At 40.8% G+C, this 25,563-nt stretch overlaps 1 protein-coding gene across 2 annotated transcripts in view; it reads left to right on the top strand.

Annotated features, from left to right (window-relative positions):
• Positions 1-2,877: 2,877 nt before the first annotated feature.
• The window catches only part of PLCL2 (phospholipase C like 2), a 213,105-nt gene continuing 190,419 nt past the window's right edge, over positions 2,878-25,563 (top strand). The window contains exons 1-2 of one of the 2 annotated variants that reach the window (XM_084620024.1): positions 2,878-2,922; positions 20,763-21,297. In XM_084620024.1, the coding sequence (XP_084476150.1) occupies positions 20,995-21,297 (303 nt within the window). In that variant the 5' untranslated portion in view covers positions 2,878-2,922; positions 20,763-20,994. Of the gene's footprint in view, positions 2,923-19,968; positions 20,022-20,762; positions 21,298-25,563 lie in introns of those variants that run through there. The other variant, XM_084620023.1, reaches the window with a different exon arrangement.

Below are 25,563 nucleotides of genomic sequence, written 5' to 3'. Positions count from 1 at the left end.
TGCTTGGTTTGTTGGCCCCTATTTAGAATTTTAACCAAACCCACCCTACTACCCTGTACACTTCCCCGCAACCCCTGGGGAAAAAAAAATTTACATGGTCTTCACAAAAATTCTGTACCTCTGGGGAAAAAACCCCAAATGTTACTAGGTCTGTAAATGAACAGTTAAGGGATCTAGCTACAGTAGTTTATATGTTGTTCAGTAAGGAGCAGCTTCAGTTGCCTTGAGCTCGCAGGTGCACTGCACTTTGCAGGACATACCATATTTCAGCTGAATGGTGCTTCCTGTTCTGCTAGGTCATGCTGTGTTTGGAGAAGAGATGGGGAAAGGCTCCCTTCTAAAATGCTCTTTAGCATGGGAGAAAGGACCCTAGGCTCAGAGCCATGAGCCCCTGTGTTGTAATCTCACAGGTAGATGCAGACTATAAGAGGAGAAAAGAAAATATCTCACCAACACGTGTTCTAATGACAGCTGTTTATATTTTTGTGCTCTTTACAGCCTTTATTATTGAGCAAGGCCTCATATCCCTACCCTAGAAAGCAATCACAGATCATCCTTCCCATTTGACAAATAAGTTAACTGAGAGGTTACACAAAGTCATTCCAGTCAGGGCTGGAAATAGAACCCAGGTATCTAATATAGCTGATTCAAGTCTCATCCACACTGCCTTTTGGAATTAATAATATGCCAACTCTGTGTACTTGGCTATGCTGTTTCTAACTACTACTGTAACCACTCGACCCCATACTTTCCTCCAAAAGCCAGAAATAAAACCTAGAAATCTTGGTTCCCAATTTTCTACTGCTGTCTAGCAAATAGCTGTGTAATCTACTGGCAAAGTGTGTGGACTATCAGGGTGAAGAGGTGACCTACTCTAGTTGGTAGATGTATTTTCGTGGAATCTGAAGGTCCAGGGATCAAACCCTGCTAATAGCAGGGTTTTATCCACATTGAAAACTTTAATCACAGAGTTTTATATCTAGAAAAATTTAGGCATATAAAATTCAACATAGATGAATGACTCTGCCTTTCTTAATTATTAAATGAACTGCTTATAAAACTGTTGAAAAGGCAATTCACCCACAGCATAATGAGAAATCACACCATCTATTATTCTATAGATTCAACTCCTCTTTTGGAACTGTTTAAAATAAATTGGTTTAAATATACTTGTGAGGTCTACTAGTTTAGATTCATGCAATATGTCTTTGGAGCTGGGGACACATACTTTCACAATCATTAATAATTCACTTCACTGGCCTTGTACAGACCAGTGGGATTATCTAGATTCTAGAACGCTGGTTTACAGTTGAATATTTTCCTGATTTTGGAGACATGAAATAGATAGACTGTAGTAAAGCCTTCAACTTTGAGTTCCTTTGAAGCTACATAAAAATTAGTTTGACCTGAAGTGTGAAATTTGGGTCTGAATCCAGACTACCTGAAAGGTCAGAGTGTTATTAGGAGGTGGACTCATATCTTTCTAAGACGAAATTTGGATCCAGATCCAAACCCAGGCCTAAAGCCACAAGCCACCCTTTCAGACAAAAATACCATTTTGGGATAAGACAAGGAGTTTTGTTAATTTGGATTTGGATCCATCTCTAATAGCTAGCATCAAAAGTAAAAGCAAAATACTAAATGTTCGTGATTGATTTGCACCAAACTGAAAAACAAAACAGAAAAAACCCAGCCTTATCAGACACAATGGAACCTCAGAGTTATGAAAACCAGAGTTACGAACTGACCGGTCAACCACACACCTCATTTGGAACCGGAAGTATGCAGTCAGGCAACAGCAGAGACAAAAAAAAAGGGGGAGGGGGGAATAAGCAACACAGTACAGTACTGTGTTGAACTTAAACTACTAAAAAAATAAAGGGAATGTTTAAAAAAAAGATTTGACAAGGTAAGGAAAGTGTTTTGGTGCTTGTTTCATTTATATTAAGATGGTTAAAAGCAGCATTTTTCTTCTGCATAGTAAAGTTTCAAAGCTGTATTTAGTCTATGTTCAGTTGTAAACTTTTGAAAGAACAAGTGTAACCTTTTGTTCAGAGTTATGAACATTTCTCACTGCCTTAACCCTGCACGGATTATGACATAGATTTATGTAAGTGTATGTAGATGTTGCAGGTTTGTATTTTTAATTATTAACTATGTGGAGTAACAAAACTAATGTAGCCATGTTAGTCTGTATCAGCAAAAACAACGAGGAGTCCTTGTGGCATCTTAGAGACTAACAAATTTATTTGGGCATAAGCTTTAGTGGGCTAAAACCCACTTCATCAGGTGCATGGAGTGAAAAATACAGTAAGCAGTATATATATTACAGCACATGAAAAGATGGGAGTTGCCTTACCAAGTGGTGGGTCAGTGCTAACAAGGCCAATTCAATTAAGGTGGAAGTGGCCTATTCTCAACAGTTGACAAGAAGGGGTGAATAGCAACAGAGGAAAAATTACTTTTGTAGTGCTAACGAGGCCAATGCAATCAAGGTTGACAAGAAGGTGTGAGTATCAGCAGAGGTTTTTCTGTATTCAGCAATATTATAGTATATGTTAGTGTTATAGCGTTCACACTTTTATGGGAGTTGCTCTGAGAGGTTTCACAATCTGTGCGTGTTTGTGAGTGCATGAGAAAGAGAGAGAGAACAACATTGTAAAGCCTAGAAAACTTCTTGGGATGTTAGATGTTCATCAGACAGTGTATTCCGGGATATTTTTATTTTCCTTCTTTAAGAAACTGTGCAACATTAAAATTCAATGTCAGTGATTGCTGGATGTGCATGCACAGAGTATCATTCTGTTGCCTGGCAACAAGCGGGAGGGAGGAACCTTTTAGATACAGAGGAAGAAAGAAAGAGAAAGCTGGGCAGCACACACTACTTATGCGGAAATACTGGCAATTTGGCAGGTGTTTCAGGTGGGTTTGAGCTCCCTAAGTACAGAAGTGTTGGCCCAATTTGTTAATTTTTTTTTTGTGGACAGTAAACCAGACTGATTTAGAGAAGTGCTTACATTCTACAATCGAGCTTACTCTATCAAATCATGTTTAAAAACTTGCCTTTTTCAGAAATAGAAAAGTTAATATTTCTTAGTATACATTCTTAAATGTGATGAGGGACTGTGTTCATCTTAGAGTAAGAACAAAGTAGAAATATAGTGATAATCTACAGACAGATCTCCCAGGAAAAGTAAACTTTAGGCTTGGTACTCTTGAAACATAACAGCTCTTCAAGATCAGCAAAGCTCATGTTTTCTTAGGCAAACTGTTAGCTGTTGAGTAGCAGGACTACTTTGCTTTGTGATAAAGAAGTTAAGGAACAAGACATTTGCTGAGTCAAAAAAGCCAAACACTCTTACAAAAGGAAAGAATTATACTATCAGGAATATAGAAACATATAGTACTAGGATTGCAGTATGTGCATAACTTCCCATTTTATGTGCAACAGAACATCAAATTAAAATTAAGTGGAGGGGTGAATTGGTTTATATAAATGTTGAACCAATGTGACCTTTGATCAAACTGAAATGAACTGCTGTTGAGGTTTGAAAAGGTTTGGTTAACTTTTATTCTCTTGCAGCTTTACACTTCCTGATTCTGGCAGAGATCAGAAACAGAAAGTCTTTTTGCGTGGACTTTCTGACTCAGACAGAAGCAGGAAGCCTCGTACTCTTGCTAGAGAGTCTGTTATTGCAAGACTTACAACACAGTTTTGAGGAATGGTAAGGTTCATATAGTTCAGATGCAATTTGAATCAGTCTCCAAACTTTTATGGGCTTATCTGACTTGAACTGAATTAAATTTAGATTCCACCCCCATCAACTAATTAAAATGATACTGATGCTATATAAACAGTCAGTTTAAGCAATTAACTGTTTTAACTGAGGCTAATCAGTAAGGTATATAGGGGGTAATGCACAGATTTAGATGCTGATCATTTCAGTGATTATTACGTATTGGAAAAATCATTGCTTTGTAACAGTGCTCCCTGGAGTTCAAGTGACGGCAAAGAGTTAATTTACAATATGAAGCTATGCATGCAGATGATCATTCAGTCAAGCTAATGTAATAGTCTCAGAGAAACTTTACCTTTCATTATGATTGCAAAATTATTCCCACTTCCAAAAATAATTTTGAAATGGCATTACACTTAAAGATGTAAATACACAAACATACAGAAATACCCAGTTAAGAATCTTAATGAATAATATTTTTCATTTACCTATGTAGATAGTTATACAGGATAACTTTTATAAACTACATCTTCAAAATTAAAACTCTAGTCTCACATTAAGCAGGGGAATTTTCAGAGCATGAGAAATTATTTAGAGAAAGTTTGAAGGGTCAAAACTAGCGCTCATAGGGGAATAGGTGTTAATTACCTCTGGAGTCATTGTTATGACTCCAAAATCATGTTACTTGTTGAAGTCTCTTGAAGGCCCCCAGTGAACTCCTAGAGACAATTCCTGGACCCAATGCAGCCAGAAAACACAGGCTGTGGAGGAGTGGGACACAGGAGCCAGAGTTGATTGAACCTTCTTGTCAGGCCTCAAGGCTGCTGTCCAATGGCTAGAAGTTGAAGCTAGACAAAATTTAGACTAAAAATAAGGCATACACCTTTAAAGTGAGAGTAACTAACCATTGGAACTATTTACCAAATGTGGTGATGGATTTTCAATCATCAACAATTTTTAAATCAAGACTGGATGTTTTATAAACGATCTCCCCAAGGAATTATTTTGGGGAAGTTCTGTGGCCTGTGTTATACAAGAGATCAGACTAGATGACCACAGTGGTCCCTTCTGGCCTTGGATCTATGAATCTATAACCCTAAGTACCTTCTGTGCTACATGTGGGAAGGAGGGACCCAAAAAACTTTCTCTCTGCTGGGATGGAAAGCACTCTATAGCGTGCAGAGTTATGGGCCTCTGCATATGATCCTTACACAACAGAAATGTACCAGTAACGCTGGCAGATAGCCATCCCACGCATATATGTGGAGTAAGGTAGGGATTTTCTCTTAAAACGTAACTGCAAAACGTAAGAGCTAAGTCCTATACTTCACATGTGGTCATGAAGGGGAGAGGGTAGGCCTGTGTCAGCCATGCATCCAGCACTAGACGCATCCTGCCATCATAGTGTAAGATGACTCATGGCAGGCTAGCTATAATGTGTTGCCAGGTGTACCTTGATGCTCCCTTACTAACCCATGTTTCTAGTTTGTTAGAGGTCTGGCCACATGCCATAGGGTCAGAGTATGCTTCCCTGAGGCTGTGGTGTGCTGGGCAGCACAGAAACCGGCCCTGCTCTGGAGGCACAGATTTAACCCTTTTGTGTGGGATGGGGGTTACAAAGGCTCCCTATGTTCTCTTCTCAGGTTATCACACACGTGTACCATAGAGCAGGCCTTGAGACACAAGAAAGAGCCCTTCAGAACTTTTTAGGTTTTGAACAACCCAGGGCACTTTAGTGATAGAGAACAAAGAATTAAAAATATCTGATGTTAATTGGAGGTAATCCTAGGCCTCCATTCAAACAGATGGACTATTATTTGGACAATCATTAGTTATCAAGTCTAGACTTGCATATTTAAAATAATTTGACAGCGATGGTGACTGTGAAATTCCCAGGGAGGGAGAGGCTACAAAAACAGAAAACCCAATAATAATGGAGGATTTCAGCTATCCCATATCGACTTTGTACATATCATCTTAGTATGGGATGGAAAGATAAAATTTCTAGACACCATCAATGACTGCTTCTTGGAGCAGCTAGTTCTGGAACCTATAAGGGGAAAGACAAGTTAAGATTTAGTTCTAAGTGGAGCACAGAATCTGGTATAAGAGGTGATTCTAGCTGAACAGCTCAATAATAGCAACAATAGCGTAATTAAATTTAATATCTTTCGGTGGGGGGGGGAGGAATATCAAAGAAGCCCACCACAGTAGTATTTAACTTGAAAAAGAGGAACTACACAAAAATGAGGAAGTTAGTTACACAAAAATTAAAAGGAACAAGACTGAAATGCTTGCAAGCTGCATGGAAACTTTTAAAAACACCATAATAGAGGCTCAAACTATAGGTATACTGCAAAATGAAAAAAAAAAAAAAACAGCAAAAGGACCAAAAAACTGCCACCAAGGTTAAAGAACAGAGTAAAAGAGACAGTTAGAGACAAAAAGACATCTTTTAAAAACTGGAAGTAAAATCCTACTGAGAAAATAGAAAGGAGCATAAATTCTGACAAATTAAATGTAAAAATGAAATCAAGCCGGCCAAAAAAGAATTTGAATTGCAACTAGCAAAAGGCACAAAAACGAACAGCATTTTTTAAAGTACACCACAAGCAGAAAGCCTGCCAAACAATCAGTGGTGCACTGGACAATCGAGGTGCTAAAGTAGCACTCAGGGAAGACAAGACCATGGCAGAAAAGCTAAATCAATTCTTGCATTGTTTTCGCTGCAGAGGATGTGAAAGAGATTCCCACATCTGAGCCATTTGGTTTGGGTGACAAATCTGAAGAACTGTCCCAGATTGCGGTGTCAAGAGAGGAGGTTTTGGAACAAATTGGTAAATTAAACAGTAATAAGAAACCAGGACCGCATGGTATTCACCCAAGAATTCTGAAGGAACTCAAATATAAAATTGCAGAACTACTAACTGTGATATGTAACCTGTTGTTTAAATCAGCCTCTGTACCAGCTGACTGGCAAATCACGAATGTAATGCCAATTTTTAAAAAAAAGGTTCTAGAGGTAATCCTGGAAATTACAGGCCAGTACACGTAACGTCAATACCAGGCAAATTGGTTGAAACTGTAGTAAAGAACAGAATTATCAGACACATAGATGAATGTGATATGTAGGGGAAAAGTCAACACAGCTTTTGTAAAGGAAAATTGTCTCACCAATCTGTTAGTTAAAATCTCTTCTTTGAGAGAGGGTGTCAACAAACGTGTGGATAAGGATGAGCCAGTCAATACAGTGTACTTGGACTTTCAGAAATGTGACAAGGTTCAAAGTGGCAGTCAGGAATAAGGGAGCAGATCCTCTCATGGATCAGTAACTGGTTAAAAGATAGGAAACAAAGCATAGGAATAAATGGTCCATTTTCACAGTAGAGAGAGGTAACTAGCAGAGCGCTCTAAGGATCTGTACTGGGACCAGTGCTGTTCAACATATTCATAAATAAGCTGGAAAAAGGGGTAAACTGAAGTGGCAAAGTTTTCAGACAATACAAAATTCTCAAGACAGTTAAGTACAAAGCTGACTGGGAAGAGTTATACAGGAATCTCACAAAACTGGATGACTGGACAACAAAATGGCGGGTGAAATTCAATGTTGATAGGTGCAAAGTAATGCACACTGGAAAATATAATCCCAATTATACACACAAAATGATGGCGTCTAAATTAGCTGTTACCACTCAAGAAAGAGATCTTGGAGTCATCGTGGATAGTTCTCTGAAAACATCTGCTCAATGTGAAGTGGCAGTCAAAAAAGCTAACAGAATGTTAGGAACCATTAGGAAAGGGCTAGATAATAAGACAGAAAATATCATAATGCCACTATAAATCCATGGGTTATCCACACCTTAAAGACTGCATGCAGTTCTAGTTGCCCCATCTCGAAAAAGATATATTAGAATTGGAAGAAGTACAGAGAAGGGCAACAAAAATGCTTAGGAATATGGAACAGCTTCCATATGAGAAGAGATTGACTTTTCAGTATAGAAAAGAGATGACTAAGGGGGGCTATGACAGAGGTCTATAAAATCATGAATGGGGTGGAGAAAGTGAATAGGGAAATGTTATTTACCCCTTCACATAACAGATGAACCAGGGGTCACCCAATGAAATTAATAGGCAACAGCAGGTTTAAAACAAACAAAAGGAAGTACTTCTTCACACAATGCACAGTCAACCTGTAGAATTCATTGCCAGGGGATGTTGTGAAGGCCAAAAGTATAAGTGGGTTCAAAAAATAATTAGATAAGTTCATGGGGGATAGGTCCATCAATGACTATTAGCCAAGATGGTCAGGGATGCAACCCCATTCTGTGGGTGTCCCTAAACCTCTGACAGCCAAAAGCTGGTACTGGATGACAGGGGATGGATCACTCAATAAATTGCCCTGTTCTGTTTATTCTCTATGAAGCATCTGGCTCTGGCCACTGTTTGAAGGCAGGGTAGTGGGCTAGATGGACCATTGGTCTGACCCAATATGGCCATTCTTATGGTTTTATGAAAATTCTGCCTTCTGCTGCTCCAGGCACCGCTTTCAAAGTATGAGGGAGTGGGATTATGCAAAAGCTAATGTAGCTTCAGTAAGAGTTTGATTGTAGGATGGAGGACATTCCTTCCCTAACTCTGTCCTCTCCTCTCCCCATGGAGGCTATCTTCTGCAAGGTTGAACAGGAGAGATGTGCAGTGGAACTATCCAACTTCTCATTACTGCATAGAAAAGAGAAAGATTTGGATGTGTTTGATCCCTTCTATACACAGGCTGAAGTGAATGTGATGTTGTGAGCCCAAGTGTGGTACTAACAACTAAGTGGACCAGAGTAGTCTCAATATATTGTGTGCACTAGGGTTCAGATCCAAAGCTGGTGAAAATCAGCATAGCTTCCAGCTGAGGATCTATCCCTTTTCTTTTGAGGTGCTAAATTGCTACTTTTTTATGGGGTTGGCGGGGGGGGGGGGAGAACAACATTTGAGCCTTGTTACAGTGGACAAAATGACAAAATGTACCAAAGATGATGACACAACATATGGAGAACACAAATCCTGCGCAGTAAAGCAACTTCTTTAACTACAGCCATAGCTCACAGGGTGTACAGTATTTAATGTCTAGCTGTTACCCAGCACTTTTTGCTCCCAAAGGGAATAGCTGTCCTCCTTCTTGTATTATATGGAGTTTCTGCCAGCCTGATGACTAAGGAGCACACACATCACCTTGAAATGAAGCACTGTGTCTTGAGTAAGATAAGGCATAAGTGTAAGCAGTGTCAGGATGAGCTCCACCCTGACATCTGGGGGTGAGGTGTGGCAAGTTGTGGAAAAGAACTTCAGGGACCGATCTCATTTGCATAGGCACACCCACCCCGCCTAGAATGAGGCCATAGCTGCCCCAATGTTCACTTTGGCTGCTGTGGGATCCCCAGTGTCTCTGTTATTGGGGCAGGAAGAATAAATTGTTATTACCCTGATTATGGGAACTGTGCTTGGAACTGTACTTGGCCTTTTGTTATGATGGAGGTACTCACCATCAACTAAGTAGCACTCGCTAGGCAAGGCTCATGGGTTCCAAAACTCTGTGAATTGAGAGAGGCTGGGGACAAGTATTAATACTTGGTGGCATGGGCCCCTTGGTGAGGGCCTTACATGCTAATTGCACTTCCTCCTCTCTCCACTGTGGAATATCAGAGCTAATTTTGATTTCATTAGAAGTCTACTTACAGGTTGCTGAGCTCACTTTGGGCTAATAGTGCACCAGCACTGAGGCTCCCCTACTACAAGCTGAATTCACCAAAGAGCTGAACTGACTAAGAGCTGAAATCGCTGAGCGTGTGTTAAGTAGTGGGGGAGCCTGAAGATATATTGTGGAGCAGTTTGGGGGACGGCTGGAGTGCCTTGTGGACAGGCTGGTGGAGCAGTTTGTAGGATGGTGGGAGCTGCTGGTGGGCTGCGGAGCGGTTCATGGGGCGGCTGGCGGAGCGGAGCGAAGGCCTATGGAGCTGTGGGGCAGTCAGCTTCAGATCATGTAAAGTGCCTCTTACCTCCGTCCCATCTCCACCCAGGTTGGGAGGTAAAGCTCCGCAGATAAACTTTCGAACTCTGGGGCTGCCCTGACTAGGGACAGAGACTTTTGGGTCATTGGACTTTTGGGACTTTGGGTGATTTGGGGTTGCTGGACTCAAGAACCAAAGGGAAAGGGGCATGCTCCAATTTTGCTCATGGGTTGTGTTATGAATCCTGTTGGTGGTGTTTCCCCAACATAATGCCACATTATTTCTCTCTGTTATTAAAAGGCTTTTTGCTATACTCAGACTATGTGCTTGCGAGAGGGGAAGTATTGCCTCTTGGAGGCACCCAGCGGAGGTGGTATATATTTGTCCCAGGTCACTGGGTGGGGGCTCGAGCTGGTTTGCACTGTGTTATTGGAATGGAACCCCTAGATATTGAACCCAGCCCTTGTTGCTGCCAACTCTGATGGGCAGAAGGGTTACATAAGGAAGGGTACATCTGAATCTGAGCTACTAGTAAAAAAAAAAAAACCAAACACATTTATATGTGCAAAATGGTATTTTTAATATGTTTTAAAAATATTCTAAAAATATTCAAAGCATTAGATTAAAGGGTAAATCCAAGCAGGAAGGCTTGCTTCCCTGACAGATGCTATATTTAAGAGACTCTGTTGTCAGTGAGCTAGAAGGTCAACCCTTCACATACAACAAGAAGAGAGAACTACTGTGTATTGTATGTGTGTCATACATTGATCCTATTAGAGTTGGAAAACATACTAGGAAATTGAAGACATATTTCAGAAAGAGATCTGTGAGACAAAACAACCCCAATTTCTTAGAACTGCTTAAGGAATCTGTGCTTTCATTAGCAATTCATTTTGAGCTCCCAGTGGATTAACAAAGCTTTTATTTTTCAAATTCTTAAATATGTTCCAAACCATAAAAGGAACTAAAGTAGATAGCTCTGCAACTTACTGCTTTTCAGGCTCTTGGGCAATAAAATCTCTCTTTTTGAGGGGAGGGGATTCTTGTTTCCATTTGCAAATAGTGTAATATATATTGCGCAAGGCATTCCCCATAATTGCTACCAGGACACTACTCTATGTAGAGTTCTTATACTTCTCTCATTTCTATATCTTAGCTAGAACCATCTTTTACATCTACTTTCTGTAGCTTTATTTATTTTCTTGAGAGAACTGATGTGTATTTTATTGAAAATTTTTAAAATATAGTATGAAACTCAACAAGGAGTTTGTAAATGAAGGAAGCAATCAGGGTAGTGCTACAAAGTGTGTGTGTGTATGTGTGTGCATGCATAATCACCATCCAGAAACTAAAGAGGTCTAAAATGTGAAACACAGTATTATTCATAACTCAGCAAACAAGACACTAAAGGAACCAGCCAAGGAAAGCTGTTTTCTCAGTTGAAGCAAAATTTTTTTTTTTGGTACCAAAGTCAGAGCTAGCAAAAAATGTTACCAGTGCTTAAACCTTTGAGATAGTCTGTGCAAAAAGGAGCATAAATTTTCCAAACAGACAGGCATAAACACACCAATATTTCCAGATCATTAGTGAGCCTCCTTGAGACTTTGAAGGTTAAAGCCTGCATAGATTAGTCTCTGTCCTTCATTGTCTACACTGCATCACATTAAACAGTGGTACCTAGTGAAGTTAAAATCAAATTAATTCCATTTTCATACACATTACAACCTATTGCACATATGCAGGATCACTTCTGTACAATTATTGGTGCTATTGCTACTCCTGCTACATGCAGAAGCTTTGAATCAGCTCAGAGTATATTAGCTCACCTGATTTACATTGGTTAAAGTAGATGAAAATTGAAGAGGGAGCTTGCCAAGTTTAGTGGGTGTTCTCACAGGTCTTGATGTTAATTGGAGGTATTGTGTTGCATCACCTTGTGAAGATGAGACACAGAAAGAGGAAGAGAATGGGGACCAGAAAAGAAATATATCTGAAAGGAATCCAGACCAGTGATTAGCAAAGCAAAATAGTGTGTATATGTGCAATGGTGCAGTGTATGAAACTGTACAAGGGGACATCTGAAGCGCCCCTGCCATTTTCCTATAAAAGCCATCATTTAGACTTCTCCAAGATGAAGGCTTGGTCTACCTACTGACATAAAGGCTAGGAGTCTCAGAAGCTCCTCAGGCAGGCACCAGTTCCTGTGGCTTCTCCTACTTCAGATTCCCCTTCCTAGTGAATCTTCCCCATGCCAGCCAGAGCAGAGGCGGTGATCTGGAGGAGCAAACTCCCTCATGCTAGAAAGATGGAGCTAGAGAACTCTCTATCTGCTTTTTGGTAAAGAAAGAGGAGCTGAGCTCCCCCTACTTTATCTCCTGTCACAGTATATTGACTTCAGTCTATTTTGTTGTAAAATAGTATTCCTTTTAGTATTGGCACCTCTCTGATGCACTAAGATTTTGTAATGAATGTCTATATGATAGAAAAAGAGAGACAAATACAATAAAAAGATATACTACCTAAGCACAGTCAGGACTCTTACTCTAACATTGTTCATCTGCAATACAAATATTTGCAGTGAAAGTAAATAGCTGTGCTATTAGTTTGTTGTAATAGCAACATAAGTGTTCAAAATAATCCTATTCTTCTTTCTTGATGTTTCAACCATAAAGCCTACATGTGTGTTGTAGTCAAGAAGTTTTGAATATCTATCCTAAGCTATAAATACTGTAACATTTTATCACATTTTATTTCCAAAAAGCGCCTTATTTAAAAGAAACAATCATTTAAACTATCAATTTGTTTTCAAAGAGGCGAAAGACAAATTACTAACAGACTAAAAAGTAAGGTTGACTTCACTTGAGGCTGTAGAACACCGTAACGTGCTCAATCTTGCCTGCCCTCATAAGGAAGAGATAATGCTCACTTTAAACTTGTGAGCCATCCCACTGAAATTAGTGAGACTACTCACATGTTTGAAGAACAGCAGTGTATATTTCAGTAAAAGACACAATATCCACTGCTTGCTGAGCTGACATCAGTCTCCATGCCAAATAGCCCAAGTGGGCTGTATTCTACCATGTTTCAGTGCTGTTTTCCTTTTCAAATTATTTGTACTGTGTGATTGCCTCAAAGGGACATAGCTTAGAGGAGAATGGGGCATTTTACGTCAGTGCATAAGTCCATCAAATATTTTACCCTGAAAATGCATATCTGTACCAGATTTTGGCAACACAAGTTACAACTTTCCTTTGCAAGGAATATAGTTGCCTACAGACTCCTTCCATCCGTGTACTCAGTGAGGAGCTACACTGGCTGTTTGTAAAATAAAATCACTTTTACCTCATCCAAGTAGTAAGCAGATAGCTGTTTACTCATTTGGTTTTTGGAACATCAAAGAAAATAGTTAGTTACATTAGTATAAAATGGAATGCTTTTAAAATACATTCTTCTAGGGAAAGCACTCAGTCATTTTTCCCCGAAATGTTAGCTTGGTCCATAGAAAGAGACTGTACTTGACCTTAATTTGTAACAGAATATTGATCATGCTGCAAGAGCCTCACTTCATTGCAGTAGCTCTTATTACAACAGATCATATTTGTTATGGTTTGTAATGACTGGGTAAAGATGAGATTGTGCTTTCATGGACTCTTTTCCAAACTCTTTGTTAGTCATGGCTTAATCAATTCCTGTTTGGCTTCCACCTTTGGCTGCAGACTTTTACTAGAGTCCTGTGATACTCACAGCATTACTGAGAGGTTATTAGGCCAAAGTAGAAAATGTTGAATTTTGTTTGCCATTCACTTTGGGAGTCTAATTCCCCTTTTATTCATATCACTAACTTCTTTTGTAGTATCATCAGCTTTCTGGCTAGCAGAGTAAATTGGAAGAAATACAAACAGAGCTTTTGACCTGCAGAAAGTTATGTATTGTAACTTTCAAAAAACAGGCACAAAACCACCGCTATGCTTGTTAAGCATCTACAAACCCATTGGTTGCCACCACAGAGATGACAAAATGAAGGATATATTAAATGAGATTCAGATGACAGAAATGAGACACTTTAATTTAGCCTAATCTCCCATAATGTGAGAGACTGGGGCCCTTTCTTGAACTAGTGAAATGTATAATACTATTAAGAGAATTGGCAAGGTAATATCAGCTCAAAGTTGCCAACTAAAGCCTACACATTTTCATTTCAACATAAGAATCTAATGAAGGATATAGATAAGGAAACATTTCACTCAGTTTGCAGGAACAAAGTCTAGGTTGTATGAAGTCACAAAATATTATTGCAGGTACTTAGTTATTTGATTTGCAGGCTCTTGTAGTAGAAAAGTCGGATTCCTGTACTTACAGAGTACATGACCCTTGAGATGCATTCACGTTCAATGAGTTAAGTACTACTAAACATCTCCAATAGTTACTAACAAATATAACAAGAACAAAATGAAATCCATTCTTCTGCAGAATTCTGGCTCTCAGCCCTTTTATATAACTCTGCCATTTCCCTGCTTTCCTTAGAGGTCAGAGTTCAGTATGTTAACAAGGAGGCTGCAAACAGTATTTGTGTGCTCCTTTAAAGATGTATCAGAAATACTTCAAGAACAGATTTGTTATTCCAGTCGCTCTGGTAAAACACATGTGCTACAATTTAAAGGCTCATGACTCAAATCTTATCAACTGTATCTGCCTTTCATGTGGGATGGAAATAGACATTTTGCCCTATAAATGATTGAGATATGTGAGAGCATTTAAGATTTCTGGAATTTTTACCCAAAATAATCTCAAATACTAGTAGCCTGAGATTTTAAAGCTTTTCTGAAATTAATGACATTAAAGTAAATCAAGAAAAGTTCAGGTTTCAGAGTAACAGCTGTGTTAGTCTGTATTCGCAAAAAGAAAAGGAGTACTTGTGGCACCTTAGCGACTAACCAATTTATTTGAGCATAAGCTTTCGTGAGCTACAGCTCACTTCATCGGATGCATACTGTGGAAACTGCAGAAGACAGTATATACGCAGAGATCATGAAACAATACCTCCTCCCACCCCACTCTCCTGCTAGTAATAGCTTATCTAAGGTGATCACTCTCCTTACAATGTGTATGATAATCAAGTTGGGCCATTTCCAGCACAAATCCAGGTTTTCTCACCCTCCGCCCCCCCCCCCCCACAAACTCACTCTCCTGCTGGTAACAGCCCATCCAAAGTGACCACTCTCTTTACAATGTGTATGATAATCAAGGTGGGCCATTTCCAGCACAAATCCAGGTTTTCTCACCCCCCCACCCTTTTCCAAAAACCACACACACAAACTCACTCTCCTGCTGGTAATAGCTTATCCAAAGTGACCACTCTCCTTACAATGTGTATGAAAATCAAGGTGGGCCATTTCCAGCACAAATCCAGGTTTTCTTACCCCCCCCCCCCGCCCAAAACACACACACACAAACTCACTCTCCTGCTGGTAATAGTTCAGATCTTCAGCATTTTTAGGAATGCAAATAAATAACTGGCTACAATATTATATAATCCTATTTCTATTTCAGATAACCCAAGATTTCAGAATGTGGCTGCCTAAAACTGGTACCAAGGCCAAGATGTTCAAAAGTGACTAGCAATTTGGGAACCATTTTTACATGCCCAATTTGAGATTTTAAGGGGGGCCTGATTATCAGAAAGTGATGCACACACACCCTCTGAAAATCCCTTTATGATATGTCAAGTTGGGCACCCAAAAAGTGAAGCATCCAAAATCACTAGTCACTTTTGAAAATCTTGGCCCTAGATCTTTTGTTAAAAACCTAAAGGAATGGCCTGTTTTTCAGAAATGCTGAGAAATAATGTGACGTAGAATATGAAGATGCTGCATCAGTTGCAACCAACTGACAAAAAACTGTGGTAGGTGAGTAACAGTCAATCCAATGAAGAACCTCTGAGTGATGCTGGATTGGACAATAATCCCTCGCAGATTCAAATACTGAGGTTGGTGGGAGACAGACCAAGAGTGAGACTGAGGGTCAAGCTGTTGTTAATCTTCATTTGCAAAGCTCAGTGGATTTCTATTCAAACTGTTTGGCATAATGGGTGGGAAAGATGCTAAAGAGTTCTTCACCCTGTTGTCAGTGGGCTAAGAGTATTTGGTGTGGATGAATGAATATAGAAAAGAAGCAATTATCTTGCAACGGCTGGTCCAATGAACTTTCCAAAAATATAAACATAATGAATTGCAAGTGCAAAAAAATAACAAATATTTTCCAAGAAACAAATCTGTTAATTTGGCTGTGTTCACCCACCAACACACTCTCTCTCTCTTAGACACAGTCACATTCTCACACTCACAAACATATGCTCTCTCTCGCACATATATAGACACTCACAATCTACAAATGTGTAATTATACATTATTGATAACTAAACTCTCCTTTAGATCAATTACTGACTGCTCATATGTATAGCTTTATTCACGTGCATAAACATTTATAAGATCAGAACCTTAGTTATTGAATCAAATCAGATACAAGATAATTACTGGAGTTGTAAAGAATCTTATAATGGAGAAAAAAAAATTCTAAGCAGAGATTACAGAAAAGCCTCATCTGCACAAAATAATAGCTAATAACATTTTTTTAAATGTTAATGAATAAAAGTGGTTAGGATATTAATGATCTGGCCTTTCATTTCACAGGTCATTTAATTATGGGTCAGGGGGGTAATTGCCCCATTTTTTGTAGGCTTTTAATGCTTGCAAGTTAATACTTGACTTGGAATAGTCCAACAGGTGCTTTTTGCTTAGCTATGGAACTTTGATATTTAGTAGGATTTTATGAAAATTGCTGTGCATGCATAACAGCTGTTTTTCAGTTAAATATCCTCATAGAAGTTTCTCTGGCTCCCGTTATAATAATCCTCATTTCATTATAACAATTAAAACGGTTGGCTGCTAAGAATATCTTATAAAATAATAATAATGCAAAAGTCTTTTCAGCCATAGATGTCAAAGCACTTTACAAAGAACATAAATATGATCCTCATTTTACCAGTCGGAAAACTGAGGAACAGAGAAGTAAAATGACAGGCTGGTGACAGAGCTGAGAACATTACTCAGTTCTTCTGAGTCATAGGGCAGTGCCTTATCCACTGGACCACACTTTCTCCGAAAATAGAGAGAAATCAGTGTAATTTAGCTGTTTTTCATGCAGTGTCAGTTATCTACCTGCACTAAGGACTAAGGCCAGACCTTAGGCCAGACAAAGGTACTTGGATGCCTGAAGATGCATTTAGTCACCTAATAGGAGTTTTAAAAATGCCTATGTGCCTAACTCCCACAGTTTGGCATGTAGGTGCTTTTAGCACTTTTTCAAGCACTAAATACCTTTGAAAACCTGGTCCTAAGGCTCTCATCCTAGTCTCATTGACGTCAAAGGCAAAACTATCATTGACTTCAGTAGGAGCAAATGAGGCTCTGAGGTTCTATATGTACAATGTGCTGAGTACCCTCAAGCTCTGTTGACTTCTATGGCACTTGGTATTTCACAAGATTGAACCCCAAGGTCACCATTTCCAAAAGTGACCGCTGACTTTGAGTGTTGTGCTTTGGACACATTGGACTTGATTTTCAGTACTGAAATTTTTGGGAGTGCAGGAACTCAGCTCTGTAAATCAAGGCTAAAATGTCCCCAGTTATGGATCCATTACATGCTTCTGCGCACTTAAACCACTAGTCTCATTGACTTCAATAGGATGAGTAAATAAGTGTTCACTAGGGTGAGTAAGGACTCCTCACTTGGTCCAGTTTTACTGGGTACTTCTGAACATTTGGCTTGTAAGAATCAGCAATTTTTCATTTTGCATGGGGAAGTAGAGTTTAAGGGTTATGTACTAAAGTATATATCTGAATAAAATGGTTGAGGTATAATTCTCTAAAAAATTAGGTTTGTAACAAAACTGTAATTGTTCCTTTACTAAAATAGCCAGAACAAGGAAATAATGAACACCAGGGAATAAGGAGTTACAGAAGAAATCTCAAAAACAGAACAATTTGTTTTTCTTTACTACATTAATCTGTTTGGAGATATGTATCTGTAGTGCTCACATGAAAAAGTTTGGCTGGGGCTGCTTGCTGCTCCTGGCATCATTAGTTACAGGTCTGCCAAGGTTTTACTTAAGGGCCAAATGTTTTTCAATAGAGTTATCCTCTCTCCATATAGAGTGGACAAATAGGGTGAGGTGGGAAGGGGAGGCTTTATTTTTTTTCTGTGGATGGACCATTCAAATCTTGTTACAAGCCTGAAAATCAGTGGTTGGATGACTGATTCTCTAATGTGCAGCCTAAGCAGCAAAATGGCTGAAAACATTAATCTTCCTTTTCACTGGCTTACTGGCAAGGCTGTGTAACAAATGATTCTAATAACATTTTGTACCTGTGGCTTGTAACTCCTATCCTCTGGAAGAAAGGGTTACGATGCTAATCTGGGAGAGGAAACTCAGGTAGGAGTGGTTTGCATACCTGAAGATATATTACTCAAAGTTCATTTTGAATTTTTAATGATTGTGGGTTTTTTACATAATTGGTCAGGCAGTACCAAATGCCAAGCTGAGGAAGAATATTAAAGATGACTGTATGCCTGTACCATCAAGACTCAATTTGGTTGTTTCAAGTCCAGAATTTAGGTTTAATAGTATTTACCCTCACAGTGTAAGGTCCGAGTCCTGAAAACACTTATGCTTTTGTTTAACTTTAAGCAAGCAAGTAATCTCTCTGACTCTAGCCTGGACTACTCACTTGTTTAAAGTTAGGAAGCAACTAACTTTGCTTCCTAACTTTGAGTGTTTGCAGGATCAGGGACTAAAAGACTAAATAACCTGTTGCAAAAATACATTGTGGTCAGAAGATGGGAGAAATTAATAATGTATTACAATAATTGCCTTTGTGCATTAACTTGCTTTTGTGTTGTATACACATTTTGGATATAGACAAATATGTGTCACATTTGTCATGGTGTACAACATGGTATAATTTTGTGTTGACAATATTTCTCAGGGTGACTGGCAAATCATGTTGTTCATTAAACTATGATTAACCCACTGCTTGATCACTCTATCTACTTTTTGTTTATTAGTACACTGTTCTAACTGTACTGGCCAGATTCTGAAACACTCATTTGTGTTGAGTAAGACCTTGCTCTGCAAGTAGCCCAAAAGAAACAAACAGGGCAACATGTGATGTAAGGTGCTATTCAGACCTCTGTGTTAGTGATGATCATAGTGTGTGTTTAATGGCCTGCTTTCTTTGGGGGAAGGTGGAAATACTGTAGAAGGGGAGGTGTCTAAGTGAGTCACTGCATCAGACAGGGTCAGATGGCTACCTGTACCATAATGTGCCATTCTTTTCTCTTGCCACCCTCCCTTTCTTTTTGGAAATAGCCCTTAATCATACATGTACAGCATGTACCAGTATTATCCACTTTGATTTACACTTTGGATGCAGTTAATGGACAGGATTGATTGTCCATGAATGAACTGGTTTCCTGGCTCTAATCTAATATAGACATCCTTATAGATTAATTGGGGAGAGTCCTGAGGGACTAGGGTGGGAAGGGACATACATTGTGTCAAAGCTGCGGTTCAAGGTGAACAGTGCTGCACTGTAATGTACTTAGCAAGTGATAATGGAAACCACAGGAAACCATAAGAGAGCAGATGGGGACAGACATATGCCTGGGGCCTGGGGAATTGTTGGGAGGGTTGGAGCAGGGAGGCTGAACATTTTGAATTTGGAGAGTGTGGGTGGCCGGAGGGTGTGCCGGCGGAGGAGGGGTGGGGGTATTTCTTGATCTCAAACATCTTCTTTCCCTCCCCCCAGATCATGTTGCTACAGCTCGGGAGGGTCCCGCGGAGCAGCAGGGGGAGGGCGCCAGTCCCAGGCCGGGAGGGTAACATTTGACTGACGGACGTAATCCTCCCCCGCAGCGGAGAGCTTTTGATCCGCCGGATGGGGGCGCTGGCGGCGGGGTTCCCGAGCCGAGTGTTGCTTGGCCGGGCGAGCGGCCGCCCCCCCCTCCCCGGAGATTTTCCCCGGGTGAGGGCGCTCGGGGTTACCGGCTCGTCACCGGCTCCCGGGGCCGGCGCGGCACGGCACGCTGAGCTGGGGAGGCAGCGGGCGAGGGAAGCAGCCACGCGAATCTCTCTGTATCCGGCTTCGGGCAGAGGCGGCGACCATAGCGCGGAGGGAGCGGGAAGGGAGGGGAAGCGGCGGGAGGTGCCGCCTGCGCCCGGGCTGTGGAGGTGTGTGTGTGGGGCTGCTGGGGGCCGGGCACACGAGCGGGGTGCGTGGCTGGGATCGGCAGGGGGCGAAGAGGGGAGGCCGTTGGCGCCCTCCCCCGGGGAGGTGGGCAGGGTAACGGTTCCAGGGTGGCTGCGCTGGGGCGCCACGGACTAACGTGTGAAACGTTCAGGGGGCAGAGGAGGCGGGTCTGCTCTTCTTTAATAGTGTGTGTGTGTGTGTGTGTGGGGGGGGGGGGGTCCTCTGGCTCCTGCTTTGATCTGGACTCACTCTTTGTGTCGGGTCTTTTTTTGTCGTGTGAGGGACACGCTTTACTGCTAAGCCCGCCCCTCGGCCAGGTCTATATTGTTTTGGCTTTTAGTTTCCCCCTGTAAGTTTGTGTGTCCCCCTTGTGGAAGCACCGATTTCCCCCCCATGTAATGTAGCAGCCTGACTGCTGTAGTTCCTCCAAAAATATTAAGTAGTGAGTAATAGCAGAGGCAGGGTTTATTCCCCCCCCCCCGCCCCCGGTCCCCCAGCTGTACTTCGCATCGATTTTTGTCCCCATGCACCTCCTGTGGTGTGTGGCACCTTTCCACCCTCCATTGCTGTGTGTGTTGTGTTGTCTTTCAGGCAGATCTCATGCAGCCTCCCTCTCCCTGTAGTGCGTGTGGTGTGTTGTATCTGTCTTCCCCCCCCCCCCCCGCCCCTTTAGGCTCATGTGAAGCGAGAGACTGTCACGTTTCATTTTTTTCCTTTCCCAGGTGCTGAAAAGGAGGGCTGCAGCAGCTCCCAGCAGCAGGCTCGGGGACATTTCCCCCTCACCCCTACAGGAGCGTTACAATTTCAGCTGCCAGATCTGTGGAGGAGAGAGACTTTCGCACAACCGCCCCCCCTCCCAATCTTAAATATACAAAAAGCGGAAGAGGAGCCAGCAGCAGGGGAAGGGGGTGGAGGGGAACGGCAATATTGTTGCAGCTATAGTGGCCGAGGCTGATGGCGGAGTTTGGCAGCAGGGGTGCTGCTACTGGTAGCACCAGGGGCGGGGGGCTTCCCTCGTCCCCGGGTCCTGTCCAGGGGCAGGTGGCTTTCAAGGCAGGAGATGGGGAAGGCGGAGGAGACGGCGGCGGCGGCGGCAGATCCTATGTTGACAGTGCAGGCGGCGGGGTCTCCAATGGGGACTGCGCTCTGGTCGGAGAAGAGACGGGATCAGCCCAGCCCGGCGGCAAGAGAGGATGTTCCACTATACAACAGAGGGAAAGCAAATCCGGCATCCCCCGGAGGAGCAGTATCATCAAGGTAAGAGGGCTTGCCCCGCCCCACCGCAGGGATTTCTTCTTGCTTGGGCGGGAAGAGATGGGGGGGGGGGGGTTTGTCTGGGTCACATAGTCCAGTCTCCGCTGAAAGGATGTGTTGAATTTGGCGGGGGTGACTTGATCTGCCATTGTACATAGTGGACAATTGGGGCGGGGGAGCCTTATGCGCAGGGTATTATTGATCTTGGAGGGCTCCTAGCCCAGAGCAGGTGGAAGGGAAGGCAGAGCCTGGTTGGCTACTAGCAAGGCAACAAATATGAACATCACTGAAAGCCGTGAATGACAGGATCCCTGCTTATTATCTGTGATGATGGGTGCACCTGTGCAGAGAAAATTTTGTGGCTCCATTGGGGAGGTTAGAGGGAGACACACACATAGGTGATGGGAAAATCAGGTGTTAACTGGACTGGGGGTCGGAGAAGGCAAAATATGAAGGCTTCCTCCTTAAAGGGATCAGTGCATCTAGTAATAGATTATGTTGTACTTTACTTAGCAGCAACCTTTTGGCTACTGTTACCTGTATGTAGATTTCAGCTGCTAATGTTTAACATGAACAGACAAGGGCAGGTTTTACATTATGTAACTCATTGGAGGAAGGGATGCAAGATTTCTGACAATAACCATTTATGTAGGTACAGATATTCCCTTTCCTTAAACCCCAGGCCCTTAAGAGGTGACAATTTGTCTTGGGTTAATTATCTTTCATAGCTCCAGCAGATAGGCCTAAAGAGCTTTAAAAAAATCTTACAAAAAGAAAGCAAGTTTTTTTAAATTAAAAGTACATTAGAGGTGAGTTTCACAGACCGAAATAAATAACTCTTTTTTGTCTTCCTGTTACATTATTGCATGTGTCCAAAAAATGTGTGTGCTGAAATGAGAATATGTATTTTTGCTAGATGGACAATAGTGAGGTATATCAGGAAAAGTTAGCTCAGTGGTGTGTATCAAGTTGTGCTGTATGAGACTGCAGGACCTTGGTTTGAGAGCCAAGGAGAGGACAAGGACAGCCAGTGGTGGGACGCGGCTGACAGCAGCGTACCCACCCTTCCTGTCAGAGTGATGACGCTGGGTGTGGTGGAACAATAAACAAGAGGCAGTTGAACATTGTGTTTTCATAATTTAATATCCATAAGATATTACTCTTTAATATTCAGTAGACCTGCCAAAAATCTTTTGATACAAGATCAGTGTTAATTTCTACCCTTGTTGTCATCCTCTCTGGTAGTCCAAAAAAAGATAGTGCTGTGTGCTCTATGTAACACGTGGTTGTGATATTAATTTTCAGTGTATCCTCTTCTATACAGCAAGCTTATATGTTTGTAAGGTCTAAACAAGTATACAAAGTTTCAAGGTACAATATAATAAAACTAAAGAGTACAAATGTGGAAATATTAAAGTGATCTTTTCACGTGTAGTATTGTCTCTTAAACACACACATCATCTTTAACTCTAAAGGTCTTCTATTTCTCTAGAAATTTCTTAAGCAATGATGTCTGAAAGTTGCTAATTAATAATTCTCAATTTTATAAATTTGAACACTGATGTATTTTATCTTCGTACTGATTAATATTTTACTTTGTAGTTTAGATAAGTAGGATGAAAAATTCCAGTGAACACCAATAATTTTTGAAATCATTTTGGCCATATTTCTTTTAGACTTGGGTACCTTAAATTAGGTACCTAACTGAAAATGGCTTGACTTCCGGAGTTGCTGAGTGCCCTTCCTCCCATTGACTTCTATAGAATTCAAAGGTGCTTTGAAAATCCTGTAGATGCTTACCTTTAGGACCAGTCTGACAATTTAAGTAGCAATATTTAGTTTTATCTTAACATTCCACATCTGACACTTGTGCACCTAGTACTACATAGCATAAATCAAGATACACGTCTTTTCACTGTCAGAATCTAGTTTATAAAACTTTTTTTTGGAATTTAAGTGGTTTATTTTTATATGATGGGCTAAACTCTACCCTTTCCAATGAAAATGGGTGTTAATATGAAATCTCATCGAAACTCCTGTGTGCTACAAGAAGTGCAGTTTTCTTACCCTTTACAATCTGTTTGAATCACGGAACTATGTTAGTGGATCTGGCGGGTAGTGAAGACATACCCTAAGAATGGTAGTAGTAATTAGATGTAAACTGATGTAACACCTGGTCAGTGTTTCAAGACACCTTGTTTTGCATGCTAAATATTGTCTGGGCTCCTGAGTTATAAACAACAAATTGTTTGCAGTGTTGTTGTAGCTGTGTTGGTCCCAGAATATGAGAGAGACAACAGCAAATTTATATTAAAACAATAGTCTCAGTTAATATTATATTCTTTGGAAGTGCACGTGTATAGGAAAATCAGGATCCCAAAAAATATTTTACTCCAAAAGACTGCATGGTAGTGATTTACAATCCTTTCTTTGAACCTTCATTGGTAATAGGTAGGCACACAAGTGCACCCCACTTCCATTAATCCCATATCTCTGAACTGTTTTTGCATTTTCTTATCTTCCATCTTTCCCGTTTGTTTTGTGTTTTTCCACCTTTCTGTATTTAATAATTTTTTGCTCTTGGTTTTTCTTTTTGTACCCGTTTCACTGTTGGCTCTTCTTTCTCCCTCATGGGATAGCTGTTTGCTTCTTGGGTCTGAAGTATTCATAGAAGCTTGATGTGCTCAAGTGGCTGAGCTAACGTTTACAGAAAAACAGAAGATGACCTTGAAGTGAGGGCTGCTGCTTGAGCTTCCAGCCCTGAGCATGGGAGTGGTACCCATGGCCAAGTGTATTAAAGGATGGTGCGGGAACAAGTAAAGATGGATTGTGTTCAGTGAAGTGTGCTGCTTTACTTGCATATATTGGAGCAGATATGGGCCTTGAGTGGATTGGTGTTCATGAAGCTATTCTCTCCTCTACTGTTCCTTTCCTCTGTACCGTGCCATCCTCCCAGGATGTGGGAAATGTTATACTAGAGATTATTCCAGGAAATGTCACTGTACCTTGTTTGTGTGTCTTGCAGGAGTGTCCTGTAGTTTAGATATCCAACTCCTGAACTTCAGTGGTTTACTAGTGCATGATGGGAGAATGAAAAATGTTAGCAATATTCCAGAATACTCAGCTTGGTATTACTACTAGCTAAGGTTTCCTATATAATTGCCTTTAATATAAGAATTCCTTAGTACAGTATAAAATTCCTATTCCTGTTGCAGGTGAAGTTGCCCTTGCTCTATGATCTTTTCCCTTTCATTACTTTAATCTACAGCTGGCTAATTTTTATAGCTCAATAGGCTTGTAACTAGGCAGTTGGAATGTAGCTCCCTCAATCAAGCTGCTCCTGGGCCAGACTTTTTCAGGTTTCTGCCTTTCTCCTAGCCAGTATATGGTGTCTCATCGATCAGGATTGTCAGATAATACAAGTAAATCTCTCGCCTGAAGACCTAGAAGCTGCTTCATAATTTTCTGAGGTTCCCTATGTGGGTCTGTCTGTCTGTACTCTTATTTCCAGTAAACCCAGTAAGCTATGGGAAAGGATGAACAGCAGGAGTATTATTTCTGTTCATGTGCCTTCTCTTCCCCTTCAGTTCAATGATAGGGCATAATTCCTATCACTAAATTATAAAAGTGGCAACGAGCATATAACTTTTTTGTTAGACTCTCCATGAAGTTGTATTTATAGCCCACAGGAGTTTCAACATGTTGCATATGTCAGTGATGTGAAAGGCATGTCACTACTTGCTAGCAATGAAGTGACCAGGACACCTCAACATCATTGTTAATTTGTGTTGTGCCTCTCAATTGACAAGACATGCCTTGCTTCTTTCCTGAGATACATACTACAAAATGATTTAACTTCCTCTCATAATTTGTTAAACATTTATTTATTTTTAACTTGTTTCAATCTATAAGAAGTACTTAATCAGAACATTGAGACGTGCAATATTTTAAAAAACAAACAGCTTTACTAATTGGCACAAAGCTAGCAAGACAGCAGTTAAAGAGAAGCTCTGTGTATCTCTGCCAGGGTCTCTAAACATATTAACAAAATAGTGTGCTGAGTGGCATCAGTCTGTTGATGGATTTAAAAGAATCAGCATGGATACTTTTTTCTCAACTGCCAGAATGAGGAGAAGGTCCAACAAGTACACAGTTATTTTTGTACCATAGCTAGGTCTAAAATGAGACTAGAATTCCCCCCCAGGAAATTTGAGGACTTAATGTATTGTATAAATTCATAATATCAATGAGGAGTCCGGTGGCACCTGA

The sequence above is a fragment of the Lepidochelys olivacea genome (genome assembly GCF_965140295.1).
Source record: "Lepidochelys olivacea isolate rLepOli2 genome assembly, chromosome: 2".
Classification (NCBI taxonomy): Eukaryota; Metazoa; Chordata; order Testudines; family Cheloniidae; genus Lepidochelys; species Lepidochelys olivacea.
Note: the sequence above shows the minus strand (reverse complement) of the source record. Positions and strands in the feature narration are given on the sequence as shown.